We start from the raw sequence: 23,267 nt of genomic DNA on the forward strand, positions 1-23,267 counted from the left end.
TTCGTGTATGCTAATGTGCTCCAAACAGAGCTCGGATGGCTAGCTCGATCCAGCTACCGTGAAATGCCTTTCGACCACAATGCGACACTACTAATTAGGATCTTCATCGGCGTCTCGAGGCCGTAAAAAATGCGATCAAGAAGTCTCATCATTTGTTCGGTATTAGAACTACTTCGAGGTACGGTTACTACGTGCCCTGACTTTATCAAATTCGTACAGGTAGTGATGCATTTTGTTTGTCATACTGGTTTAACGAGTTACTGGTTTAACGAGTTACTGAAAATGTTCCACGGTACGTAAATAAGTAAGTAGCTTTTCCTATGGGACCAGTATTTTGGACGGTGGTGGCAAGGGTATGGCTGTTGCTTAAGTGACAGATGAGTACAGTATGTTAGAAGAACTCGTGTTGCTTTTGTGAAGACTCTAATGTCACATGTCTGCGCGCGCGTGGTTCTACGTCGCATAGAAAAGTTTCCGGGAGGCTTGCCCCGAAGCTTCTGTGGCACACGATTCGCCTATTCTATCCTGATTACGCTTAGCTTACGAGCCTTTTCAACCGTTTCCATGCGCCACGATTGCCCATTCTGGCTTTAGAATTATTATTCGATAAAACGGGGATTGCCAGAGAGAGTACATAAATAGCTGGATGCTCCAGCTTATTCGGATTCTCTAGCTTATTCGGATTCCTTGTTCTATCTTATTCTATTACCCAACCTGCAAGGACGAAACTTCCCAAGAGGTCCACCAACGAAACTATCAAACCGACACTCGTCAGGATGCGATCCAGTTTCCTTCAATCTTTGGTTGCTATCTCTCTTGTTCCTATTGCCGCAGCTCTTCAAACCATCTACTTTGGAACAGTCGGCTCTTCTGCTGGGTACGTATCTTCTAGGTTAATCCTCTTGTTCCAATTACCAGTTGCAAAACCCTCTTAGATCATCGGAGAGAACTCTCTTCTCATACTTTTGTTATCGACGTTACTCCTCAACTCAATGACACTCTGACAGCCCATACCAATGCATCGCCTTCTTCTCGGACAGCAACCCCTGCACGGACGGCAACGCAACTTTCGGTGATGCCTTCTGCTCGGGCAACTACTGCAAGGAAGGCCCCATCACCATTCTAGGTCACCAAGGCATCCAGTTCACCGGCTGCAAACCCAATCCTAACCAAGGTGGTCCCGAATATGTACCCACAGGGGTCTCGGATGGCGGTGCGCCGGCGCTGAAGTGCAAGCCGGCGTCGAATCCACCAGGGACGCTGTATGGAGACTATGCCACGTGTGATCCTGATCAAGTTAACACAAACGTGGGGTTTGTAAACGTGGATGCGTATTGCTCGTAGATCGGGGGGCCTGGAAAGAGGTGGAAGATGGATTGGTGGTCGATGTGTTCAGCTGGCGGGAGGGGCAGAAATGCGAATGACGGCAACGGATTTGGGGAATCGAATACGGGCCGAGTGGGAGAGATTGGATCCGGGCTTGGACACATCGAAGGCTTAGGGGCACAACTTGAGAAACAAAAGCTTCTTCCCAATTTTGTGCATTATGCTACAGTACAATGCTGGATGACACTGCCGTTGAAAATGGAAGTACTGTGGTTGACACTTTTTGGCTTCCTTGAATGTTTGCTCTTCTAGGAGTGTTTGCGGTTGGACCAGAGAAAACGGACCCTGGGCTACAATAGAATATATCCCATATACAAGTAACCTCCATGTAAAATTCATGGGCGCCTTGGCAATTACCCCTGAGTCTGACTTTCTCCCAGGATATAGGATCGCAACCTGCTTTCTAAGTATGACGTTTACTTGCAGGAATGATGGACATCATAGACCGAGAAGGCTATGAAACAAGGTATCATGTTCAAACGTGCAGCGGGCCGCTGGTCGGGCTTGAGAGGTAACCGATCCTACGAGCACGACAGACGATCGATCGTACAGCTCAAGCCCCTGTCCTAAGCGAACGACCCACCAAGCACTGCGGTGCAGTTGAGCAGGCAGTAGAAGTTGTACAATTCGTCTGTTGGAGTGAGAAAACTGGGCAATATTGCTTCATCTATTCTTGGAAACAGGGAGTCAAGATTGGCGAACTTAACTTTATTGTCTTAACTGCTCTGATAGATTCTAGATTTCGAGGGCCAATATAGACCCCTGCGGTCTCTCGTGAGATCAAAGTAATTTGGATTACATCGCACTCCTCGAATAGCGCATGTTTCTAAGAGGAAAGAGGACAATCAAAAAGCTATAAAGACAGTACCTGTGAACTTCTGTCTGGCGGAAAATTTCAGTAACAAAGGCCAGGCCTAATACACGCTGGGTAAAACAAGGGAAGCCTCTGTGTGTATCTCGACTTGCATCTTAGGAGACAGCTCAAGCCCTGGGTGGCGAATAGAGTTGACACCAACGCGGCAAAAGCGTCCCGCGGCTATTAGGATACTTTCATTAAGTTCATCGATGTCTTGTAAAATTCTAGTAAAGTAATAACCCCGACGTAGGATATCAAACCAAGTCGGGAGCTCCTAAATATCATATATATGCCACTATGAGTTGCCAGAAAGTCCATGGGCGCTGCTGGCGTGCTACAGAGCATGAGTTCTCCCTTGTTTTGCCTGTTCTTCTTTCAGTGTTGTTCAAAACTTTCACTTGCGTTTGGGAGAACCCTATAGCAGAAAGGAAAGAAGCTCAAAGTTCTGGAAAGATGGAGTGTTGTCTTCTTGGATCCTTGGCTTTCCCTTCGGCCGCAAGTTCTCCGCCTAGGAGAGTCTTCACTCACAATCCTGTGAAAGGTCTTATACTTTGACCGTCGACACTGGAAAAAGTCCCTGGAATGGCAATCTGTTCATGGTTCTCTACCCACGAATCGGAAGATGGGAGTCGAAGGAGTAGGGATGGCAATGGTGGTAGCGTCACTTCCGATCAGCCCTACCGTTGGTCCATTTTCGGTCTCGTCCATCCAAAAACAATGGCTGTGTTGATCATCTTCCGCACCACCAGCGCTTCAACATACACCTCGTCAACTCAACATTGCACTTCTGGGGTGTTCTACCTACTTCGGGTATCGTTTCTCGGGCTCTTCTTCCATCCGGCAGTGCCCTCCTTCCCATCGTCCCACTTCAGCCTGCTTTCCGGACGCCTCTATTCCCCCAGCCACCTCTACGTGAGCCCTCATCAAATGGCCGACATGGATGACGCGATGATGATCTTAATTCCTGCGACGCCTGTGTTCGGTGAAGCCAGTGCTCAAGGGATTCGCGAGACTGTCCGGCGGGAAGTGGACTTCCTCCGAACGATGGAGTGCGTGGTGTGTAGAAACCAGGAGGTAGACTCCAACGTCATGACAGCACCATGTGGTGAACTCTACTGCGGCGGATGCGTCAATGAGGTCTTCGATCGTGCCGCAAAGCATGAGTTCAATTTCCCGCCAAAATGCTGCGGCCAAATCATCACACTTGCAAACGCTGAATCATTCCTATCTTCGGATATCTACGACAAGTTCCAGAAGAAATCCGAGGAATATTCAACGACAAATCGAACCTACTGCTCCGATCCTGAGTGTGTAACCTTCATTTCACCAAAGGCAGTTGATGACGGCCAAGCAAAATGCCCTGCTTGTCAAAAGTTGACGTGCATCGTGTGCAAAGAAGAAGTTCATGAGGGTGGCTGCCTCGAGGACCCGGCCGCTCAGTCTCTTATGACAGCCGCGGCTGAGGCGGGCTTTCAACAATGCCAAGAGTGCAAGAGGATGATTGAGCGGATTAATGGCTGCGACCACATCACGTAAGTTGACTCTTTCACGGAGAAATGGTAAGGCTACGACTTCTGACCGGATCTTCCAGATGCACTTGCGGCGCCGAATTCTGCTACATGTGTGGTGCCAAGTGGAGGACTTGCAACTGTAGGGACGAGGGAGATCCGTTGGATGAAGCCGAGGGTTTTTTACAATATGCCGTTGACCACGTTTTGCACATTCATGAAGATAATCGCATCGTCTGGAGAATCCCCGCCGCCGCCGGCGCATAGGCATTCGGAATGGCCGCTGACCGTGAAGTCGTGCCGGAAGCCCCACAACCTGTCTATGATTGGCGACGCGCCGGATATCCTTTCGAGCATGGGGAGGAAGTTGTCCGCTTTCTACGAGAGCATCTGGATGGCGAGCATCAAGAGTGGCATGCTATTGGAGAAACGAAGATGGTCAACAGGAACTTGGTAGCCAGTGTGATCTCTATACTCAACATCAACGTCGGTACCTATGGCCTATTTTCTCCAACACACTCTGACGGAGGGTCATATTCCCGAACTTGCTTGTAACCACGCCACGGAAAACCCGATCAAACGCTCTCCTTTCACGAGAATCCCATGATATTCTGCTGTCTTGACACGAAAGCTGCCCTGGTATGTAGAATTCGATCCTGTCCAAATTCTGTTGCCTAGGCCTTTTCTCCGTACCCTCCACGAACCGGTAAATCTTTCGATCTTCGACAGGCTTCAGCACAGGGAATCGAGCTCTCATTGTACGTCTATCTTTCACGCTTCTTCCTGGTACGTTTCAAGAAGCCTAGGCAGTTAGACTGTTTCAACGTCAAGCTGGCCCCACGAGTACCTTTTCTGGACCTTGTAGACCTTGACCGCCTGGCCTTGTTCCACGTACAACTCCCAATTCAGGCCCAACACCCTGGACCTCGCCAACCGGAGAGCGGGCTCCACAATCTTTTCCTTCGTCGTACTAAGGTAGTATTTGACCCCAAAAGCAGGCAGTGACGGACACGAGAGATCGACGATCAAGGAGAAAACAGCGTAGTGAATCTTGTAGGGTCTCCGGCAACCCGGCATGATACCGGCCTTAAGCGAGGTAGATCCACAAACGAAGCTCGCCTCACCTCAGCTCCAAATTCTGCACATTTTGCTTCGACAACATCAAAATCAGCATTCGAAAACTACACAGCGAGCTCTTCATCAGACATGGAAGGACATAGGAGAGGTATAGAGATGCACCTCCGCAGCTTCGTAGGCTGTTGTTGACACATTCTGGGTAGATCAATATCCGCACGGAGGTCGCGCTCCACAGGCTGGAGGACTTGGAACCAGGCGTCCTCTAGGTACCGTACCTCCGAGTCACCAACAGTGGTATAGTGGCACCGTTGCGCAGGTTGCAGATGAAAGCAACATGCGGCCTTCCAATACATTAGCCCCAATTCATCACAACCCGCAGAGAGGCGACGGTCGACAAGGTGGAGACCAAGGGAACAGGCCTCCTTCGGATACGATACCTCCGAGTCACCAACAGTGGTATAGTGGCACCAGTACGCATGCTGCAGATGAAAGCAACATGCGGCCTTCCAATACATTAGCCCCATTTCATCTCAATCCGCAGAGAGGCGCCGGTCGACAGGGTGGAGACCAAGGAAGCAGGCCTCCTTCGAATGTCACACCTTCGACTCACCAACACTGGAACAGAGGTGGCGTTTCACAGGTCGGAGAGCAAGTCAATGTGCGATCGTCTGGTACACTACCCTCGATCCGTGAATATCTACATGGAGATATCGCCCCACGGCGGGGAGATCAAGGACAAAGGCAATCTTCTGGTACACTACCCTCATTTCACGCTCATCCTATTATATTCTGACGTTGTACAGGGCCTTCAGGCGGGAATGTTCCCGCACGAAACCGCAACAACAGTAGCTCACTGGGTCGAAAGCCGACCGCAGAGCTTTTAGCCCTCAACGACCGCTGGAAAGCGTTGCTTGAGGACCAGAGAAACGCTCGGCGGTCGATCCTGACAGGAGTCAGGGAAGTCGCTGACGAGCTGAGCCTCAGGGGAGAGGCTTGGGATAGGATGTCGACATCGATCGACGATATCGGACGAGGTTATGAGAACATGGATCGAGACGTCCTCGATCTCATGACGAGAGGGGTCAGGCCCACATTTGTCCATTCAAGGAGTAGCGCTGGAAATCTCCCAAGCGCTGTTCATCCCACAAGCATCGGGCGAGGCCACGGTGCTCCAAATCCAGGGAACAGCAACGGGTCTCCTCCGTTGGCGGATGACGGTACAGTTATGCCTGTACTTACACGCTGCTGCGGCAAAGTTGTCGCAGCACCTGACATATGGCTAATTCGGGTCCCTCGTACGAGCAATCGGGACAAGAGCGGTTACCACCTTCGTTGCATCAATTGCAATGAAGCTTTCCGCGACCATCGTGCCATCTACACACACTTTCCTGGCTGTGTGGACGAGAACGGAAACTTGACTGGTGCTTACTGGTTTGATCACGAGAGCATCGACGTCGATAAGATTCCGGAAAGCCTTATGCAAAAGGTAAGGACGTAAGGAAGATTGCAACTCACCTGGATGCTAACTTATAGTAGAGACCATGAGCCTAACCATGCGGCCAGGAAGACAAGAGACATGGGCCTTGAGGTCTGGTGATTGATACAGTGAGCGGATAGCAGGAGGATCATGGTGTTGCAAAACGAAGGATGCGAGTGATATGGCGGATGGAAAGGACATGAGAAAGGCTGTGTGGCATTGCTACCTACCTAAGCGAGGACGGAGTGTCGGCATTTGTGCTTCTTCGCCGAGCTTTTACCGCTAGTGGATGATTGCAATGCTTTGGTGCTTGCTATTCATGCCCTCAATGTCTCCACAATCTCTATACAGATCCAAATGAGACACCATCCTTTTTCATTATGTACATATGCAAGCATTCCCTCATAATCAGCCATGCTCGAATACCGTACTCAAGGCTTCAATGGCTACGCTGTAAAATACTCTCCATTCCTTGACTCTCGAATCGCAGTAGCATCCTCCCAGCACTTTGGTCTGGTAGGAAATGGACGCCTCTATGTCCTGGGATTGACGCCTAAGGGCATTATTGCTGAGAAATGGTAGCTATCCATCTCCCACCAATCCTTCGTACAGGTAGTCTCTCTTCATCCACCTTAAAGCTCACAAAGTGCTAAGGTTCGACACGCAAGACTCCCTCTTCGACCTCGCCTGGTCCGAAACGCACGAGAACCAAGTCCTAGTCGCTGCAGGCGATGGTTCCGTCAAGCTCTTCGACATCGGTATCGATGAATTCCCCGTTCAGTCCTGGAAAGAGCACATGAGAGAGGTCTTTGCTGTGCATTGGAACCTAGTGTCCAAGGATACATTTTGCTCGAGCTCCTGGGATGGTACTATTAGAGTGGTACGCTATCCCTTGCTACCAACGTCGCCGGTCCCTACGATTCTAATAGTTTCACAGTGGAACCCAACCCGCCCAACCTCCCTCCTCACCCTCCCCATCCACTCATGCACCTACTCCGCCTCCTTCTCCCCGCACTCACCCTCCCTCCTCTCCTCCGTCTCCAGCGACTCGCACTTCCGCCTCTTCGACCTCCGCACCCCCGCTTCCGCCTCCAACCACCTCGCCCTCACAATCCCCATCCATTCAGCCCAAGCGCCTACCCAGATATCCGCAACCCAGCCATCCGGCCCAGCCGGGCAATTCCCTCCAAATGAAGCGCTCACGCATGACTGGAACAAATATCGCTCCTCAATCGTGGCGACGGCAGGGGTTGACAGGTTAATACGGACGTTCGATATCAGGGCGCCGGGGCAGGGACCGCTGGTGATACTTCCTGGGCACGATTATGCGGTCAGGAGGGTGTCGTGGAGTCCGCATCTCTCGGACACATTGCTCAGCGCGAGCTACGATATGACATGTCGGATATGGACAGATGGGAGTGCCAAAGCAGAGCCACCTCATGCCGGCTCAGAGGGTTTTGGTGGTGAGCAAGGCAGGGAGTTGGGAAGGATGTGCCGGCATACGGAGTTCGTGTGTGGGGTGGATTGGTGCTTATTCGGGAGTGAAGGGTGGGTGGCTAGCACGGGTTGGGATGAGAGGCTTTGTGTTTGGGATGTCAGGGAGTTCATGGGGCCATGATAAATGTTTGGTTGGGGAGCTGGAGGCGTACCTGAATCCCCGGGAACTTTTTCACGGCTTTACGAAGCGCGAATTGAGAATGGCTTTCGAGTACGGGATCTAGATAAATACTTAATGCAACTAGGCAAGTGCCTGGCTGAAAACATACTACCCGAAGAATAGCGACCGAAGCAAGCAAAAGCAGAGACACGAATTGTCAGAAGCCAGCAAAGCTCACTGAAGCAACGCCATCCATGATGCCAGCCCCCCGCAAGCCTCTCCACCACCTACGAATCCTGATCCCCAGCAGACCTCACATCCAAGGTGAACCAAGCCCCTTTCCCATGCTCTCCCCAGCCGAGAAGATACTCCTGAGAGTATCAGATCCCAGACTCCTCTTGTTCTTGACAGCGAGTTCCTTGATACCCTTTTTCCTGGCCTCATCTAACTGCGAGCTTACCGATCGACCCCTCACAGTCTGGTCAGGCGGTCTCTTCATCTTCCTCAGGTCGCCCCATATTCTCCGCGCCTCGTCTGTGCGCAGATGCTCTCTTGACTCTTTGAGGGACAGGACGGCTAGAGCTGGCTCCACTTTGAAAAGCTCCTCGGTTGGAATGTCACTGGTGGCACAATGCTGGGGCTTGTGTAGTTCAGCACCAAAGGAGCTTTGGCCGCGGTTTTCAGAAGGGCTGCTGGCAGCGTGGACGGCGGAAGACTTCTTAGGCGACACCCCGATCTCCAGGCGCTCCACGATCCTGGCCTGGTATTTGAGCTCTTTGGCGAGAAGATTGATGTAGTCTGGGCAGAGCGAGAGCTGAAATCTATCACCGAACTCGCTGTGTAGAGTTTTGAAAGCGTTTCTGGGTGATCCATGAGTGGCCAGATGGTATGCGAGGCGCTTATGCACCAAGACGGTACAATCTCTGGCCTGAAGCAACCTGAATTTCGAAGGGCTTGGCTTTTGATCAAGATCTGGAAGGCCCTTCTTCGTGTGGCACACGGTCGTGACGGAGCACGTAGTGCCTGCTGGAAGCAACGAGTTTTTGTACGTGAGTGTCGCACAGAGTATCTTTGCGTCTGTAGTCCCCAGCATCCTGTCCAGCTGACTCAGGATATCTTGAGTATTCGGTAACGCCTCTGATGACCGTGTTGGAGTACGAGATACAGCGTACTCCTGTACCCTTGCAGCAGGAACTCTGAGCTTGAACAGTACCGTAAAGACTTCACCAGGGTGTAGCTTGGTGAACTTGACTTTGCCTATGACGCCCTCAATGACACAATCTGGGCCCGCGGAAACCTCCAGGACAAGCTCGGTCAGATTTCCCAAGAACTTTCCACTGCGAGCTTGAGGGATTAGAACTCGAAGTCGGTTCGACACACTGGTTGGGTCAAGATCCTTCTTTGCGCTCACGACTTGTGTGTCGTTCCCAGATAACGAGCGCATTTTCCATCCATTGCAGTGAATGGAGGACTGATCATTCTTCGGGGCGCCTGCAGGACTGATGATGTGGAACGTCAGCTTCTCGTGCGCCAGTGACTTGGAAGGAAGCCTATCAGTATCTGGGGTGAGAAGGAAGATATGTCCGAAGGTGTCCTGAAGTAGCTCTTCATCTGGGTCTGGCTCTGCGGATTTCAGTAGGAGTTCTTTTGCGCAGTCAATAGTATCGGTCCAGGCTTCTGTATTTGGCTTCTCAATTGAGCTCGTGATGGCATCCAGAGCATCTTTTATCATGGGCATCTCTACTTTATCCAAATCCCTGACAACCCTGGAGTTGGCGCCACTCGTGTCCATGGTTGATGTACAAATGATCGCCAATCTATCGGTTATCACATTCAAGATTGACGCCAAGAATCTTGCAGTCTCACAACTTGCCATTAGTACGGCCGGGGAGGTATAGAGCCTGGGGCCCTGATAAGCGTCTGGGCTTTGGGATAATATAGCGAGACTCACGAGTTATCAATGACCACAACTACATCGAGGCCCGTATGCTGTGACCAGACATCTTGTACGCTGGATGTTGAGTTCGTGGTGCCCTTGATGTCGAGTGACACAAACATGCTTCGGCCCTTCTCAGTGCTCAACTGGTCGTATTCTGGGGTCAACGTGAGCTCAGCACCCATCAGGACAGCATTGGCGGGCGTGCAGAGCTCTCTGTATCTTATCGACCTGGATGAGTTACAGGAGCTGAGTGACCCAGCGGTCGTGGGAGACGTAGCTTTAGACATTGGTGGGACCGGGAAACCCGCCGGGGTATCGTCGTGGTCGCTTCCGCAGTACGCGCAGTACGTATCTGTCCCCGTACTTGAACTGCTTTGCCGTGAAGCGTACGTATCTTCGCGAGCTCGAGATTCAGTAGCCGGGAAAGAGTCCTGGGGGATCTGCGTAGCATCTTTTCCACCTCGCGACACTGCATGGCCGGCATGAGTTCTGTTCGCCAAACCGCTCATCATTCGAGACATTAGACTATTCTTAATAGAACTTTGCTTCCCTAAGCCGTGATGTGGGCGGGATTTAGAGGCGTCCAGATCTTTGTGGAACGCCTCCACGTTAGTCACGGCTCTTCGTTGACCCCCTCGCGGTGCTGATGGTATTGAAGGTGACGATGAAACCTCATGGACCGGACTCAATGGATTTGGCCTTCTGTAAGTCCCGGTAGTGAACGCTCGTGCAGAGGCTGGTCTGACTGCACCAATGGCTGTGCTTGCATCGGAGCTGCTTCCCGGTTGGCCCATTGTAGGGCATGAGTCGCGGGATCTTGCAGGAGGATTGAAAGGCGAGAAGCCAATCGGCTCCTTGGATGTCGCGGTGAGAGCGGCCGTATTCGTGTTGATCGGCTCAGAATGACGCTGCTTATGCACGTGAAGGAAGGTGTTTCGGCGGGCCCATTGTGAGGTTGGCGCAGCGGGATTCTGTAGGGACAGGTCCAGCTGCGTGCTATTGACACGGATTGAGGATCTCTTGCTTGGCGCAAGCGCCTGCAAGTTGCGATGTGTTTGCGATTTACGTATGGAGAGCGAGGTGTTAACGGTGCCGGCAGTCGATGTTTCAGTATGGTCTCGCTTAGAAATTCGTAATGGTTTGGGTGTGAGATCCGGATCCCCAAAGCCGCCATTGGCTAGGGAACTTTTTAACAGCTCAGTGGCAATAGACATGGTGACTTGTGGCAAACAAAGAGATGGTCAACACCCCACTTTGCTTGTCAAATTCGTGACCAACGAACTCTCGAAGGTCAACTCCCAATACCTTCTCCGGTAGAATCGGATGTGTTCCTCTTGTGCCCTAAGATGAAGCTGGGCTTTGCCCAAGGAAACGGCCAGGTCCCAAATCTCAACCGCAGTGCTGGGGCCCAGGTGGTACACTTAATTGCGGTGTATGTCACCAAGGCGAGTATCAAGATTGGGACAATAGTCAGCGCAACAATAGGAGCCGGAGCCCAAGAGCTTTTGTTGACACCCTTCATAGAATTCGTAGACAATAGCTTTACACTTAACTGCACGTAGAGCTGCTATCTGAATGCTATAATGTTGAGAGGGTATTGATGTCGTTGGTTCAGAAGAGTCCATTCTCACTGAGAAGAGGTCGTCCGAGTTCGAGGAAGGAGCAACGATTTCACGATATGGTTTGCGGTAAGTGCACCGCACCTAGAGAGTTTGCAAGATGGCCCTCCTCTAACAAAGAAGGCATTCAGAATACATGGATTCCAGTGCGAATCCCACAGGCCACTACGAGCCGCCCACATGACTAACCACTCCTGCTCTGACTGCTTCAGTCAAATCATTGCCTACATCGACGAATCGGATCTGAAACACGAAATCAGATAGTGTGAGAAATCGGTAGCGAACGCAGGAAGCTTACCAGATCATCTCCTCCGCTAGTACCCCCGTAGAGTGTAGACTCTGCAATGCTTGCGTCTACGCCCTTTCGAACTCTTTCTTCCCAGACCCCATCCCAGCTCCATTCATCTTGCTTGTGCAAGCTCGGCGCCGAGTCGACAAGTTTGCTGTCTGCCTCATTGCTCCTACGGTACGCCCGCCATGCTTTCCAAGCACCCGAGTTTCCGGCAGCCTCCAATGGCAGTGTGTCCAACGCGATCTCATCGTCAAAAGCGCTTTTCATGTACTCCAAAACCTCGGTGATCTTTGTCTGCTGGCTAGGCTGGATTGAACGTCTTGGTCGTGTTCGAACATGGCTCATGCGAAATGTTGCAGATCTTGGAGAGGACTCTCTAGAACTCAAATCTTCCGGCGGAGGTGGCTTATACACGTCTTCACGCTGGTTTGCAGCGCCTGGGTGCGCATCGCTCACGTTTCTCGAGCTCGTTGCTGAAAACTTAGCGCTCTTCTGCGACCTCCCAAACCAATGTGGAAATCCATGCCTCAGGCTAAAGCCGCCCGGGGGAAGTCGCTCTTCATCAGTGGCGCTGACAGTCTCTGAGCTCGAAGATCCAGTCGTGTATGTGTAGGTAGTCAATGGCGCGACCAGAGGATGGAAGATGTCGCTAATGAAGGTGATAACGGGGGGTAGGGTAGGATAGTCGGGGGGGAAGGAGACCAGGAAGCGTAGGATTGCTGGCGCATAAGGGCCTGAAATGGGTCAGCCGGTTTTCCAATGGGAAGGCTCTTAACACTGGATCTGATATGCCTTGTACCTTTGCGAACGAAGAGTACGCCAGACCACTGCGTTGAAGCTCCGGGCTTCAGACTCAAATAGATCCCTTCTGGACATGCTTGCTTAAGACTCGCGCTGTAGACATTCAGATCTGACTAAAGGCTTCTAATATCGATTATGTGCACTTACTACTCGAGCAGCGCATGTTGCTGGATGTTGTGATGCCATGGAAGCTGATGCAGGGAGGTCATATCATCATCGAGAGAGACTTAAGAAAGCTTCGCTCCTCTGCCGCAGGATTTCTTGTAGATCTCTCGGAGACTTCGAGATAGTGTCTACTTTATGAGTTGACTTCCAAATCCTGCGGTAAATATGACTGACAATTATTAAAACATTCTGGAGACACACATGTGCAATGCATGCTATGCTGAGGTGACACCCAAAACAATTCACAAATGGCTCGTCTCCAAGGCCCCCTTCTTCCATTCCTCCATCCTTGTTTGGAATCTACACTTCTCCGGCTTCACAGACCTCTAAACTTGCTTTCTCTAAGCCTTTATCCCAGACGGCTTCAGTCTACAGAATCAGCATCCCTAGAGCAGCCGCAAACAGACACACTCTCTCAAATCTCACACCTCAACCCCTCACCCACAGACTACGGCCGCACAATATTCGCTGATAAGGCTACCGTGACGTTGTCGGCCGGCTCTGGTGGCCACGGCTGTATATCATTCCTCCGGGAAAAGTTCATTGATGCTGGGCCTGCTAATGGCGGCGATGGTGGTAGTGGAGGCAGCATTTATATCCAAGCGGTACGGGGAGAAACAAGTCTACACAAGCTTGCTCGACGCAGTATAATACGAGCAGGACGAGGGAAGAATGGCCAAGGGAAAAGCAAAGGGGGCACAAGAGGAGAAGATGTGCTAGTGCAGGTACCTGTGGGGACCTTCGTGAGGGAGGTGAGCAGGCATGATCCTATTGCCGAGGAGGAGGAGAATAGGAGGCTGGAAGAAGGGAGCGAACTTGTCGAGGGAGAGACAAGGGGAACCTGGAGGAGGGATAAATGGGTCCTCTATCCAGCGTCCACGCCATCTGAGTACGCGACTGCGGAGTTCCCTCCCCTTCCAAGGCCAAGGAGGTCAAATTTGATGATGGCTCAACCTGAACCGCCTATAGAGCTGGATCTATCTGAGCCAATGGAGAAACCGATGCTGCTTGCTGCAGGGGCTATGGGAGGTCTGGGGAACCCGCACTTTGTATCGAGTTCAGATCGACGCCCTAAGTTTGCAACGAGAGGTGAGGAGGGCATGTCAGTGACGTTAGAGCTGGAGCTCAAGCTCCTCGCTGACGTGGGCTTCGTGGGAATGCCAAACGCCGGCAAAAGTACTCTGCTTCGAGCTCTCAGCCGAAGCAGGGCGAGGGTTGGAGATTGGGCTTTCACGACCCTGCAGCCTAACATTGGAACCATGGTCCTGGACAATAGTCGTGGGAGGCCTCAAGTACAAGTCAACAGAGCTAGTGGAGAACCAAGGACTCAAATATCTGTCGCCGATATCCCGGGACTGATACCGAATGCTCACTTGGACAAGGGGCTCGGCCTTGGCTTCCTTCGTCATGTCGAAAGAGCTCAAGTGCTCGCATTTGTGGTTGACCTCAGCGCTGGTGATGTTGTCGAGGCGTTGAATGATCTCTGGAAGGAGCTTGGCGAATTTGAGACACTGAGAGGTATGGAGACCAACATGCAAACGGAATCGCGGGTTGTCGAGTGGAAAGCTTTCAGCAGATCCACCTCTTCTGCATCTGCTCATGATGGTACAGTAGCAAGGAATGATGAAAACATAATCATCGAACCCTCTGGGTCGAAATCGCTAACAGCTCTGCCAATGGCACCAATATCATCGAAGCCTTGGTTTGTCGTGGCAACCAAGGCAGATCTTGAAGGCACTCAAGCAAATTTTGCGAAACTGCAAGCTTACCTCACGGCTCTGGCGAGTGGTACAGTGGACCACCCAAGCAAAAGGAAAAATGTATGGAAGGGCAGATTGGCTGCGATACCTGTTAGTGCTATCCGGGGTGAAGGTGTCGACCAAATACCAGAATGGACTGTGGGACTTTTGGATGATTGATCGTACTGCCTAGAGAACGCCAATCTATGGCCTATTTAGACGGTGTGATCAACGACATGCACAGAAAATCAATACATGATATTTGCCGCTGATGGAAGGAAAAGTCCGGCTTTGTTGACGACTAAGCGATCACCAAAGACTAAAGCTGGTGAAGCTGTATCTTCAAAGACACTACAAGACAAGACAGTCAGAGCATGTAAGCACAGTGTCCAGTACACCAGGCTATCTGATGACCACATGAACCCTATTATAAAAATACATAATGGAAACCACAACCTCCAGACGAGACAACACAAAGGCAGGTTGCCCATCACTATGTGCAGAGCCTGCTCGACTCGACAAATTTACCATCCTTGAACTAGCACGCTTACCCAGTATCACGAGGGAAGTGATGGTTGAAGATTGGCTGGAGAGCGTATACGGCAAAACGACTGCACCAACAAGATCACCTTCCGAGCTATTAGGACCCACAAAAGAATCGGTATACGGCTCGGACGAGCTCCTCGAGACCTCCAGCTCACGAGACTGTTCGCCTAACGAGGGACGAGATCTAGCTTCTCGCCCACCAACTACCACAGAGACGAGCACTCCCTGTGATGTGGATACTACATTCATCGAGCGAAAACTGTACAAGTGGCGAAAATGGGCCACGGAATCGGTATAATCACAATGACTAGGTAGGTTATTTCCAGGCGGATAGATTGTTGGAGGTTTCATGGAAGTGATATTGATATCAGTATTCGTGCCATCGCCCATAGCCCGCGCGGCCACCCCCCACACAGGAAAGTCAATTGAGGCTTAAAAGCCCCCAATCCCCCAATCCCCCAAAGCTAGCCCTGCCTTATCACGGACTCCCCGGGCGTACTTAGCGCCCTCGCTAATTGAAAGATCGCCGTTGGTCGCCGAGAAAGATGAAAGTGCCACACCCAGCCCCACGGTGGCCCGCCAGCGAGTACTTTATCTGCTTGTTGGACCCGAGTCGGCATATCTCGCATCCGCAGAGGCCTCGCCTGTCCCTTCCATTTGCTGCCCAACTCCTTCACCTTTTCTTTTCTCTGCTTACACCTCACCGACACGCAACCTTTCACCTTCTTCGTCATCATCATCATAATCATCATCGCCATTATCTCGTCTTCGCCATTGACAATGTACTTGTGCTCGTCGCAACATCATTCATTTGTGCGCAGAACAATCGAATTGTGAAAGTGGCGGACCTCGGCACTTATCGGAGATAACCTGGAGGGACCTGGTCCAAGCTTCTGTCAATCCCATGTGCATGCGACCCTCACATCCCTTGTCACTGCGACTTTCCATGGCCTCATAGCTCTGCTTTCATATCGAATCTCTACGCTCACCCCTCTTCGGAGGTTGGTGGGCGTGAACAGCTCCCGGTGATGCTTCTACCACGCGACCTCTACTCGAGCTCACCCCCACCCCGGGATGCTAAGCAAGACAACCCGACGCTTCTCGTCTCATGGTGGTGTACAGGGTTCGCAGTGGCAATCATACTGGTACGAATAGCTGGACGATATGTACGCACGGAAAGACTGTTCAGAGAGGATAAGATCATGGCTTTGAGCTTGATACCACTGTTGGCTAGGATGGGCCTCGTTCACTTGGTGTTGCTGTGGGGAACGAACAATACCACAACTGAGGGCCTGACAGCGCGGGACATTCATTATCGCCAGATTGGGAGTAGACTTGTCCTAGTCTCCAGGATCATGTACGCGATGTTGTCAGTTTCCTTCCATATCAGCACAGTGAAGGAGGACAGCGCTAATTTTTACGAAGCTTGTGGATCGCCAAATTCACAATCTCCGAGTTCCTCAAGCGCCTCACGAGTCATGTTTGGAAAGATTCGTATGAGTTCTGTCTACAATGCATCCGTTGGTTCCTAGCCGTTACCTTCGTCGCTGTGGTCATCGCGACTCTCTCCGAATGTCAACCTTTCAGCCACTACTGGCAAGTAGTCCCAGATCCAGGAGCGAAATGCAGGCAAGGCACTGCTCAACTCGTTACCATGGGTACGAGCGATGTCATTACCGATCTTTTGATCGTGGGCTTCCCAATACCCATTGTACTCAAATCTGCCATGAATACGAAGCGGTAAGCGCTCATGTACATCTGACATGGATTAGATCTGTACTGATGACTATAGCAGAAAAATATCGCTGGTCCTCCTCTTCGCGCTCTCTCTCATACTCGTTGCCATCACCCTTTATCGTGTCGTCAGTGTGATAGATCGTCATTATGATCAACGATTCCGCTCGCTTCTGGCCTCCCTCGAAATCCTTGCCGCTGCTGCAGTCTCCAACGCACTTGTTCTAGGCTCATTTGTCCGTGACCGTGGCGCCAAAAAGCAGCGCTTTCGTTTTGGCAGCACCGGTGGACACAGTAGCTTGGATCGCTCAACTACTGCTCCTCGTCGAGCTATCACGGCAAGAAATTGGGGCAGTGATGCCGATCTCGTGGGCGACCTAGGCATGAGATTAGATCCTGAGCTGACCGAAAAACCGTCAACTATTGCAAGACCAGCACCTGTAGCTATGTCACTACACTCGACATCAAACATCAATACCTCAGATCTCGTTGACAGGAGTTGGACTTTCCCAACTCGTGCATCTGTTGAGACAGATGAAACTGACATGAAGTCTCCAGGACCTATCCTTGAATCACAGCCAAGCCCCACTGAGATACCGACTACACCCCGCCGTATGTCATTCTTTGATGTCGGCGGTCTGCTTGGTGAGAACGACCCACCTCAAGTCCGTCATCGACGATCAATGGCGGTATACCAGCAACGGCCCTCTACCTTACCATCGTCAGGCTTGCATCCGCATGCAGCTGGGTCAAGGAGAGGTAGCCATGCTCTGCTCCAGGACATTGGCGGACTGATTGAACATGCGCCACAATCGCCTCGGACTACCACATTGCGCCCGCCGCCAAGTTCTCAAAATTCTGACTTGATAGAGGCCTTACAGTCTACACCACCTAATTCCTCACCTCGACCCTCTGTACCTCCAGCTCAGCGACGAGGCGAGTCACCTGGACTGCAAGATATCGGCGGCTTACTATCACCCTCCCCACAAACTACGAATGCACGCCCAGCTCCGAGTTCTCAACACTCTGGACTAATAGAAGCACTGCAATTTACGCCGCCAAGTTCATCGCCCATTTTGTCGCCAAAGCCCTCCGCATTCCCTCCTCAAAGACGGCGTGGCTCACAGGGACTGCAGGATGTCGGAGGCTTATTATCTTAACCTTGTCTCTTCCATCACCCTACGGTCAGGTTGCTTCGATAACATTCTCAATGACGAATTCTACTTTCATTATTTCGTGCCTGCGATATTCATTGATATGGAGTAAGGTGTTCGGCGCTCAAGGAGCAAACATAAGACTGAGCCTCTCACGAGACGAGGATTTGGACTTGGGGAATCGATGATTCTTTCGATTCTCTCGCATGTACATGGATTTGAAAGGGATGGATGGGATGGTCGGGAGGGAAGATACCCATGCAGGACTACGGTGGCTACTTTTCTATTTCTTTACTTCACGTCTATATTTACTCCTCAATGCATGCTACTTCCACGCCAATGAGAAGCTCGTTGATATCTTATCGTCAATCCTGAAGCACTGACCTCAGCTTACATGGGTTAGCGACCAACCAATTTGTAGTCGACCCTGGGGCAAGTATTCAATCATTCACCGAATTCCTGACTTCTCCGAGTCGTTTTAAGCTAATTGAGAGAGCTTCCTACTACCCTGTGATTCACATGCACGGTTTCATCTCAGCACTCCTTCTCTTTTCTGCATCGCTCCTTGCCAAGAAAGGTCTGCTTCACATATGTTTGGACTTGCTTTTGGTCGACAAGTATACATATAGATTCGCAGCTTCACTGGCATCAATCCCGTTGCGTAAGTATCCCTGCATTTCCAGATATGTTAGCGAAGAGTCAGCTGACGTCATGTTGTCTAGAACTCAAGCTACCATGGGACTTCCTCCTCTGATCTACGGTACAAATCTTTGACCAATCTCGTGGCTGTAAGAGTTCATTGTGGCAGTGCTTTGATATGACTCTCTTTGCTGAGAACTTGAAGTGGCTAATGTCATTTGTGTCTTGTTTGATGGATATTTTGCTGTTCTTTTTTTCTATCCCTGCAAGTGATAGATGTAATCTGCAAGAACATTGGCGCTCTAACTGCTCTTAGTCTGAGAAAGGTTCAACGTCTCAATGATTGAGTAAGCTTGAGAAGGCCTCTTTGACTTGGGGATACTTCAAGGCTTCCTTGTCAGTATCTGAAATTCACTTGCGCAAAATAATTGAACCTTGCAATAGACGAATATCTGATCCTGCGTTTCTAGCTCTCGTCATCTACTTTCTGCTCACGATGCCTCATTTTGAGCTCACATTTTGGTTTGGAGAAGAGTCAGACTTCCATAACAGCATTCCATAGATATCTGCACTTTCTGAAGCGTACCAACACCCGACTCCCACCACCTTCACAGCGAAGTCCTCGACATGGGTCGCCGAAAGATATTCATCTTCTGCGATTAGTCGGTGACACAATTCCAGGTTGAGACCTTTCTGGGGAACCACTATGGAAAGTCCTCGGCGTCCGCTCGACGTACATGTCCAGCGAGCACGAAGCGGCCCAGATGGCTTCAACGACACCAATGACCCTTGGCAGATCCTGGTGACCAGCTTGGCCGTGACTTAGGACGACATTATTCTAAATAAATTTGCGTCTTGTTTTTTACCTTACCGACAGCTTACTCGCTCGTGCCAACAGCCGTCACGGCGCCCTGATTTGCTATGAGGATTACAAGGCGCGCCGTGACCATTGATGCCCCCGGGAGCTGTGCGGTCGTGATGCAAGCCATCTGCAATGATGACGAGGATGTGGTGAGCCGCGTAACGCTCCTCGAGGGCCAATGCACCCAACTCTATGTGAAACGCTGCGTCCAAAGTCCCCCCAGGTACCTTTGGATCGACGCCCATGACACCAGCGCCAAAAACGAGCTTCCGGACGAGCGGGAGCACCGTCAAGCCCACAAGCTCAGGACCGTTCCCTATGGGTTCCGCAAGCCTGCGAAGGACCCCCGCTACCAGCAAGAGCATCTCAAATAGCCATGGAGAGCAGACGGCCGGTCTGCCAAACACGACCATCAACCGCATATTTCAACTCGGAGGTCTCGAGGACCGCGGAGAAATACGTTGCGCGCGGCGGCGCATGTATCTACACCTGCAGATTTGCAGAAGAGGAAGATCATGTACTGGCAAGAAAGTACAGAAACATTGCACGTATGGTGAAGCAGACAATCTGGTGACCAAGTTATTGGAGTCTCTTTTCTTTCAATGGTACGGTGAGCAAAAGGAGAGAAAAGAGTTTCTCATCGGCCACAGCACAGGTAAAGCCGAACACCTGCTCGTGTGGCGACCACGGTGCGATGGTAGTGGCCCAGCAAGCTTGTCATTACATCCATTTGGTTTTCTGAAGCCTTTTGCAGCCCCAGTTGTGCGATTGGCCTGAGTCCTGTCCTTTCTCCTCCATTACCTATCAGACTCTGTCGTCCCACTGCTTAGAGTATACGTCTCCTAACGGTACTCGCGTGTTAATCCCAAGATCCTCTCACCTTCAATCACTCATACATTCAGCTTGAGATCGCTACAACGTTCACAAAGACGATGCCATTGAGCACCCCAATACGAATCTTTGTGAACATTGTTCCTAAATAAAAACTTGCTCATGTCGCAACTCTGACTCATTTCTTCGCTCTTTCCGCATCATTTCTCATCATTCCACGTGCGAGACTACATCAAATTCTAGATCTTTTCTTCGATAAAACAGAATGCCTTATCACGGACGTGCGGCTTTACCGAGCGCTGACGGGAGTTGGGAGCGATGGATCGAGCGTCGCGACGGAGAGTCGGAGAACACATAGATGAAAGTCTTGCAAGAATTTCATCATTTTTTCCCGTTGATCATGGTGAGTGGCATTCTTGAAATGTTCCCCAAAGCTAGGACCAAGGTCAGGACCGAATTTCTTGAAGAAGATGCATTTGCTGAGGTATAGGTAGGGTTCAGAAGTTTTTGCTGAGCTCGAAGATGTTCGGACGAGGCTAGACAGATACATCACCTCATTTTTTGCCATCTGACAGAATGATCTCTTCCTCCTTAGCATCATCCAACACCTGAGCAGCTGCATCCAGCTTTCCGCATCTCATCATAGCTCTTAAATCTCAGCGCTGCCCTCTTCCCATATATACAAATATCACCTATAAGCTGTGAACCCTTCGAAACCACATGACACCATTCATCAAATGCTCCCAAGGCAATTTCCCCTCTCATCCATCCCTCAACCACACCATAATCGTTTTATCCTCAGCGGAAATGCCCGTCCTCCTCTTCCCCCACGCCGCCTACTTCCTCATCAAAGCCTATATTACGTGCTTGGGGTCAGTCAGATCACAGACGTCTCACTTGATACTTCCCTCAACGTCACGGTGTAGGAAGTCGAAGGTGGCGCGACTAGAGTGTCTCATCACTTGGGAGGCTCGCCCTTCAAAGTCCCGGCCGAAGACTCATTCTGGACGTTCCACACCCAAAGCGCGACATTGGAGCCATGACGGTTGGAGCCAAGTGTATCGCTCCGAGTGCTACGCGACCTATCTTTTTAATCTGCAGCGTCATAGCAGATGAGGAAATTTGGCAAGAATGCCGTGAATACGCCAAACAGTTGGCTACTGAAGCCGATCTAAGTGTCACCAACGCCATGCCGGCACACCTCCTAGAAAGCCGGACCGGCCAAGCTTCGCAAATTACGCGGGTAGCATGAGATGCCAAGTTGCGGTTCGTCGCTGGGATCACACAGGATACATGCCACGTGAACTGCCGCAGGATGATCATCTTCTGGGATTGGCCGATGACCCATTAGTACGTGGACTTTTGATTCATCGTCACTTCCGTTACTGGCCAGTACCAAAACGGCCTTCGAGTGTACAAAACAACAATAAAGGCGGGCTGCCGTGTAGAGACTCGAATGAATGTGGAGATCAAAAGAAAAATTGGAAGCCGGAATGTCAGCGTGTGTCAGTGATCCTCCGTGGGTATCTAAACCCTCTATATCTCACATTGTGATTTCTTTTCCAGTCATCATACCTACCATCACCACAAACTCGTTCAAGAATCCCATGATTCTCATCCATCGAGAAGCACATCACACGGTTTACTAAATCCATATCTCTTTCCCGCATTCAAAAGCATCAAGTTTCCTGTCGAAAGCATCTCCGGCCTTATCCAGCCCTTATATCACCATGACCCTTATATCACCATGATAAACACGCTCTCCATGTTCCCACTGTCTCCAGCTGACGCATTCGCATCTCACAATAAAGTCGATCATCTAATCGGGATCGACCAGGTGCTTCAGATTGATGATGCCGTCGGCGAATCTCTCAAAGCCACGGACATCACCAAATGGCAACCGTGGAAGGCTCGAAAGACTGCCGTGGAGGCTGTCAGAGACTCCATCAGCAACGTAAGTTCCCTCTATCTAGTCTGATTACGAATGCTAATGCGATTTCAGCAACGCGCTACTTACGGCATTATCAACTCGAAAGCCTTCATTGATGACCAACTCTGCGCTTATTAGCCGTATCTATATTTCTCAGCACATTGGCAAGGACGACTGGAAGAAGGGATGTTACAAATACCCGTTTTGATGTTTCTCCTTTGAAAGTTCTTTCTTTTAACATCACTCCACTGGTATCGACCAGTCTCCTGTTCATTAGCTTCTTCTCATATAATAGAGCTATCTTAACACGTATGGTTCGATTACCTCTCGCCTGTCTCCTTGAATCCAAAAACAATGGCCGCAGTAGTTTTTGAAGTCTGCGACCTCCGCATTGAAGTGAGAACGACCAGAAAGCTCATCAAGTCTTTGAACAAAATACGCTTACAGGAGACAAAGGGAGATCTAAACGCTCAGATCACGAGAGGTCAGATTTGTGGCGAGGATCAGACCACACTTTAGACGGTAGACATTTTTTGACGAACTCAGCGAGGACGACGTCACTTCCCTCGACTGCCGATCAAGTCTACCGGTAGACAAGCGCTACAGGTGTGGACCGAAGAGTATGCCACAGCTGCCGAAGCCCGAAAAGTGGAAGAAGAGGCACAAATTATCGGCCGGCTTGGAATGCTTGGGGCGAGACAATCGAACTGGGGTCGCGTCGTCTTCCAGGAAAGCACGAAAGAGAGTCTTGGCTGTTCGGGAACCACTGGTTTTGCAAGGACGACACGTTATGTTGTGTGAGCGCTCTGAGGGACACGATTGAGCGGCACCAAAAATGTGGGGATACTCTTACCAACAATGAAGTTTGATATCGCTGGCGGCTCGGACGCTCCTCACTTCCGGCTGAAGCCGATTCAGAAGCCCAGTAAACAAGCTGTGATGCTTCGTTCTATGGGATGGACCTGCCAACAACCGTCAAACGCCCTCAATCGACATGTGCCTATTTGTCCAGATTCTCCTAGCCGGAGGCCCTCCCCTTTCTCCATGCAGCTAGTGGACGTTGAATGACTTCACGTGGCACATTATCCCTTGTTCGTTGATGACGAAAAGCCATG

The 23,267-nt window shown here is 50.8% G+C and overlaps 9 protein-coding genes across 9 annotated transcripts; 6 read left to right on the top strand and 3 right to left on the bottom strand.

Annotated features, from left to right (window-relative positions):
• Window positions 1-3,169: 3,169 nt before the first annotated feature.
• On the top strand, window positions 3,170-4,017 carry HO133_010787 (uncharacterized protein; the record flags this gene model as incomplete). The annotated part of the gene is made up of 2 exons (XM_037301638.1): window positions 3,170-3,774; window positions 3,897-4,017. 2 exons carry the CDS (start codon window positions 3,170-3,172, stop codon window positions 4,015-4,017), a joined length of 726 nt encoding a protein of 241 aa, XP_037153272.1.
• Window positions 4,018-4,026: 9 nt separating this feature from the next.
• On the top strand, window positions 4,027-6,414 carry HO133_010788 (uncharacterized protein; the record flags this gene model as incomplete). The annotated part of the gene is made up of 4 exons (XM_037301639.1): window positions 4,027-4,240; window positions 5,094-5,579; window positions 5,631-6,313; window positions 6,391-6,414. 4 exons carry the CDS (start codon window positions 4,027-4,029, stop codon window positions 6,412-6,414), a joined length of 1,407 nt encoding a protein of 468 aa, XP_037153273.1.
• A 304-nt stretch (window positions 6,415-6,718) lies between these two features.
• HO133_010789 (uncharacterized protein) lies at window positions 6,719-7,922 on the top strand (the record flags this gene model as incomplete). The annotated part of the gene is made up of 3 exons (XM_037301640.1): window positions 6,719-6,882; window positions 6,959-7,184; window positions 7,242-7,922. 3 exons carry the CDS (start codon window positions 6,719-6,721, stop codon window positions 7,920-7,922), a joined length of 1,071 nt encoding a protein of 356 aa, XP_037153274.1.
• Window positions 7,923-8,214: 292 nt separating this feature from the next.
• On the bottom strand, window positions 8,215-9,693 carry HO133_010790 (uncharacterized protein; the record flags this gene model as incomplete). Its single annotated transcript, XM_037301641.1, has 1 exon — window positions 8,215-9,693. The coding sequence occupies one exon, from the start codon at window positions 9,691-9,693 to the stop codon at window positions 8,215-8,217; it is 1,479 nt and encodes a 492-aa protein (XP_037153275.1).
• A 70-nt stretch (window positions 9,694-9,763) lies between these two features.
• HO133_010791 (uncharacterized protein) lies at window positions 9,764-11,054 on the bottom strand (the record flags this gene model as incomplete). Its single annotated transcript, XM_037301642.1, has 2 exons — window positions 9,764-9,821; window positions 9,853-11,054. The coding sequence occupies 2 exons, from the start codon at window positions 11,052-11,054 to the stop codon at window positions 9,764-9,766; spliced, it is 1,260 nt and encodes a 419-aa protein (XP_037153276.1).
• Window positions 11,055-11,624: 570 nt separating this feature from the next.
• Window positions 11,625-12,761, bottom strand: HO133_010792 (uncharacterized protein; the record flags this gene model as incomplete). Its single annotated transcript, XM_037301643.1, has 4 exons — window positions 11,625-11,702; window positions 11,758-12,485; window positions 12,551-12,645; window positions 12,700-12,761. 4 exons carry the CDS (start codon window positions 12,759-12,761, stop codon window positions 11,625-11,627), a joined length of 963 nt encoding a protein of 320 aa, XP_037153277.1.
• Window positions 12,762-12,965: 204 nt separating this feature from the next.
• HO133_010793 (uncharacterized protein) lies at window positions 12,966-14,636 on the top strand (the record flags this gene model as incomplete). The annotated part of the gene is made up of 1 exon (XM_037301644.1): window positions 12,966-14,636. One exon carries the CDS (start codon window positions 12,966-12,968, stop codon window positions 14,634-14,636), a length of 1,671 nt encoding a protein of 556 aa, XP_037153278.1.
• Window positions 14,637-14,898: 262 nt separating this feature from the next.
• HO133_010794 (uncharacterized protein) lies at window positions 14,899-17,896 on the top strand (the record flags this gene model as incomplete). Its single annotated transcript, XM_037301645.1, has 5 exons — window positions 14,899-15,263; window positions 15,961-16,371; window positions 16,428-16,477; window positions 16,535-16,742; window positions 16,798-17,896. 5 exons carry the CDS (start codon window positions 14,899-14,901, stop codon window positions 17,894-17,896), a joined length of 2,133 nt encoding a protein of 710 aa, XP_037153279.1.
• A 4,091-nt stretch (window positions 17,897-21,987) lies between these two features.
• On the top strand, window positions 21,988-22,290 carry HO133_010795 (uncharacterized protein; the record flags this gene model as incomplete). The annotated part of the gene is made up of 2 exons (XM_037301646.1): window positions 21,988-22,176; window positions 22,225-22,290. 2 exons carry the CDS (start codon window positions 21,988-21,990, stop codon window positions 22,288-22,290), a joined length of 255 nt encoding a protein of 84 aa, XP_037153280.1.
• Window positions 22,291-23,267: the final 977 nt, after the last annotated feature.

Source organism: Letharia lupina (assembly GCF_014066315.1).
Source record: "Letharia lupina isolate WasteWater1 chromosome Unknown contig_9, whole genome shotgun sequence".
Lineage (NCBI taxonomy): Eukaryota > Fungi > Ascomycota > Lecanoromycetes > Lecanorales > Parmeliaceae > Letharia > Letharia lupina.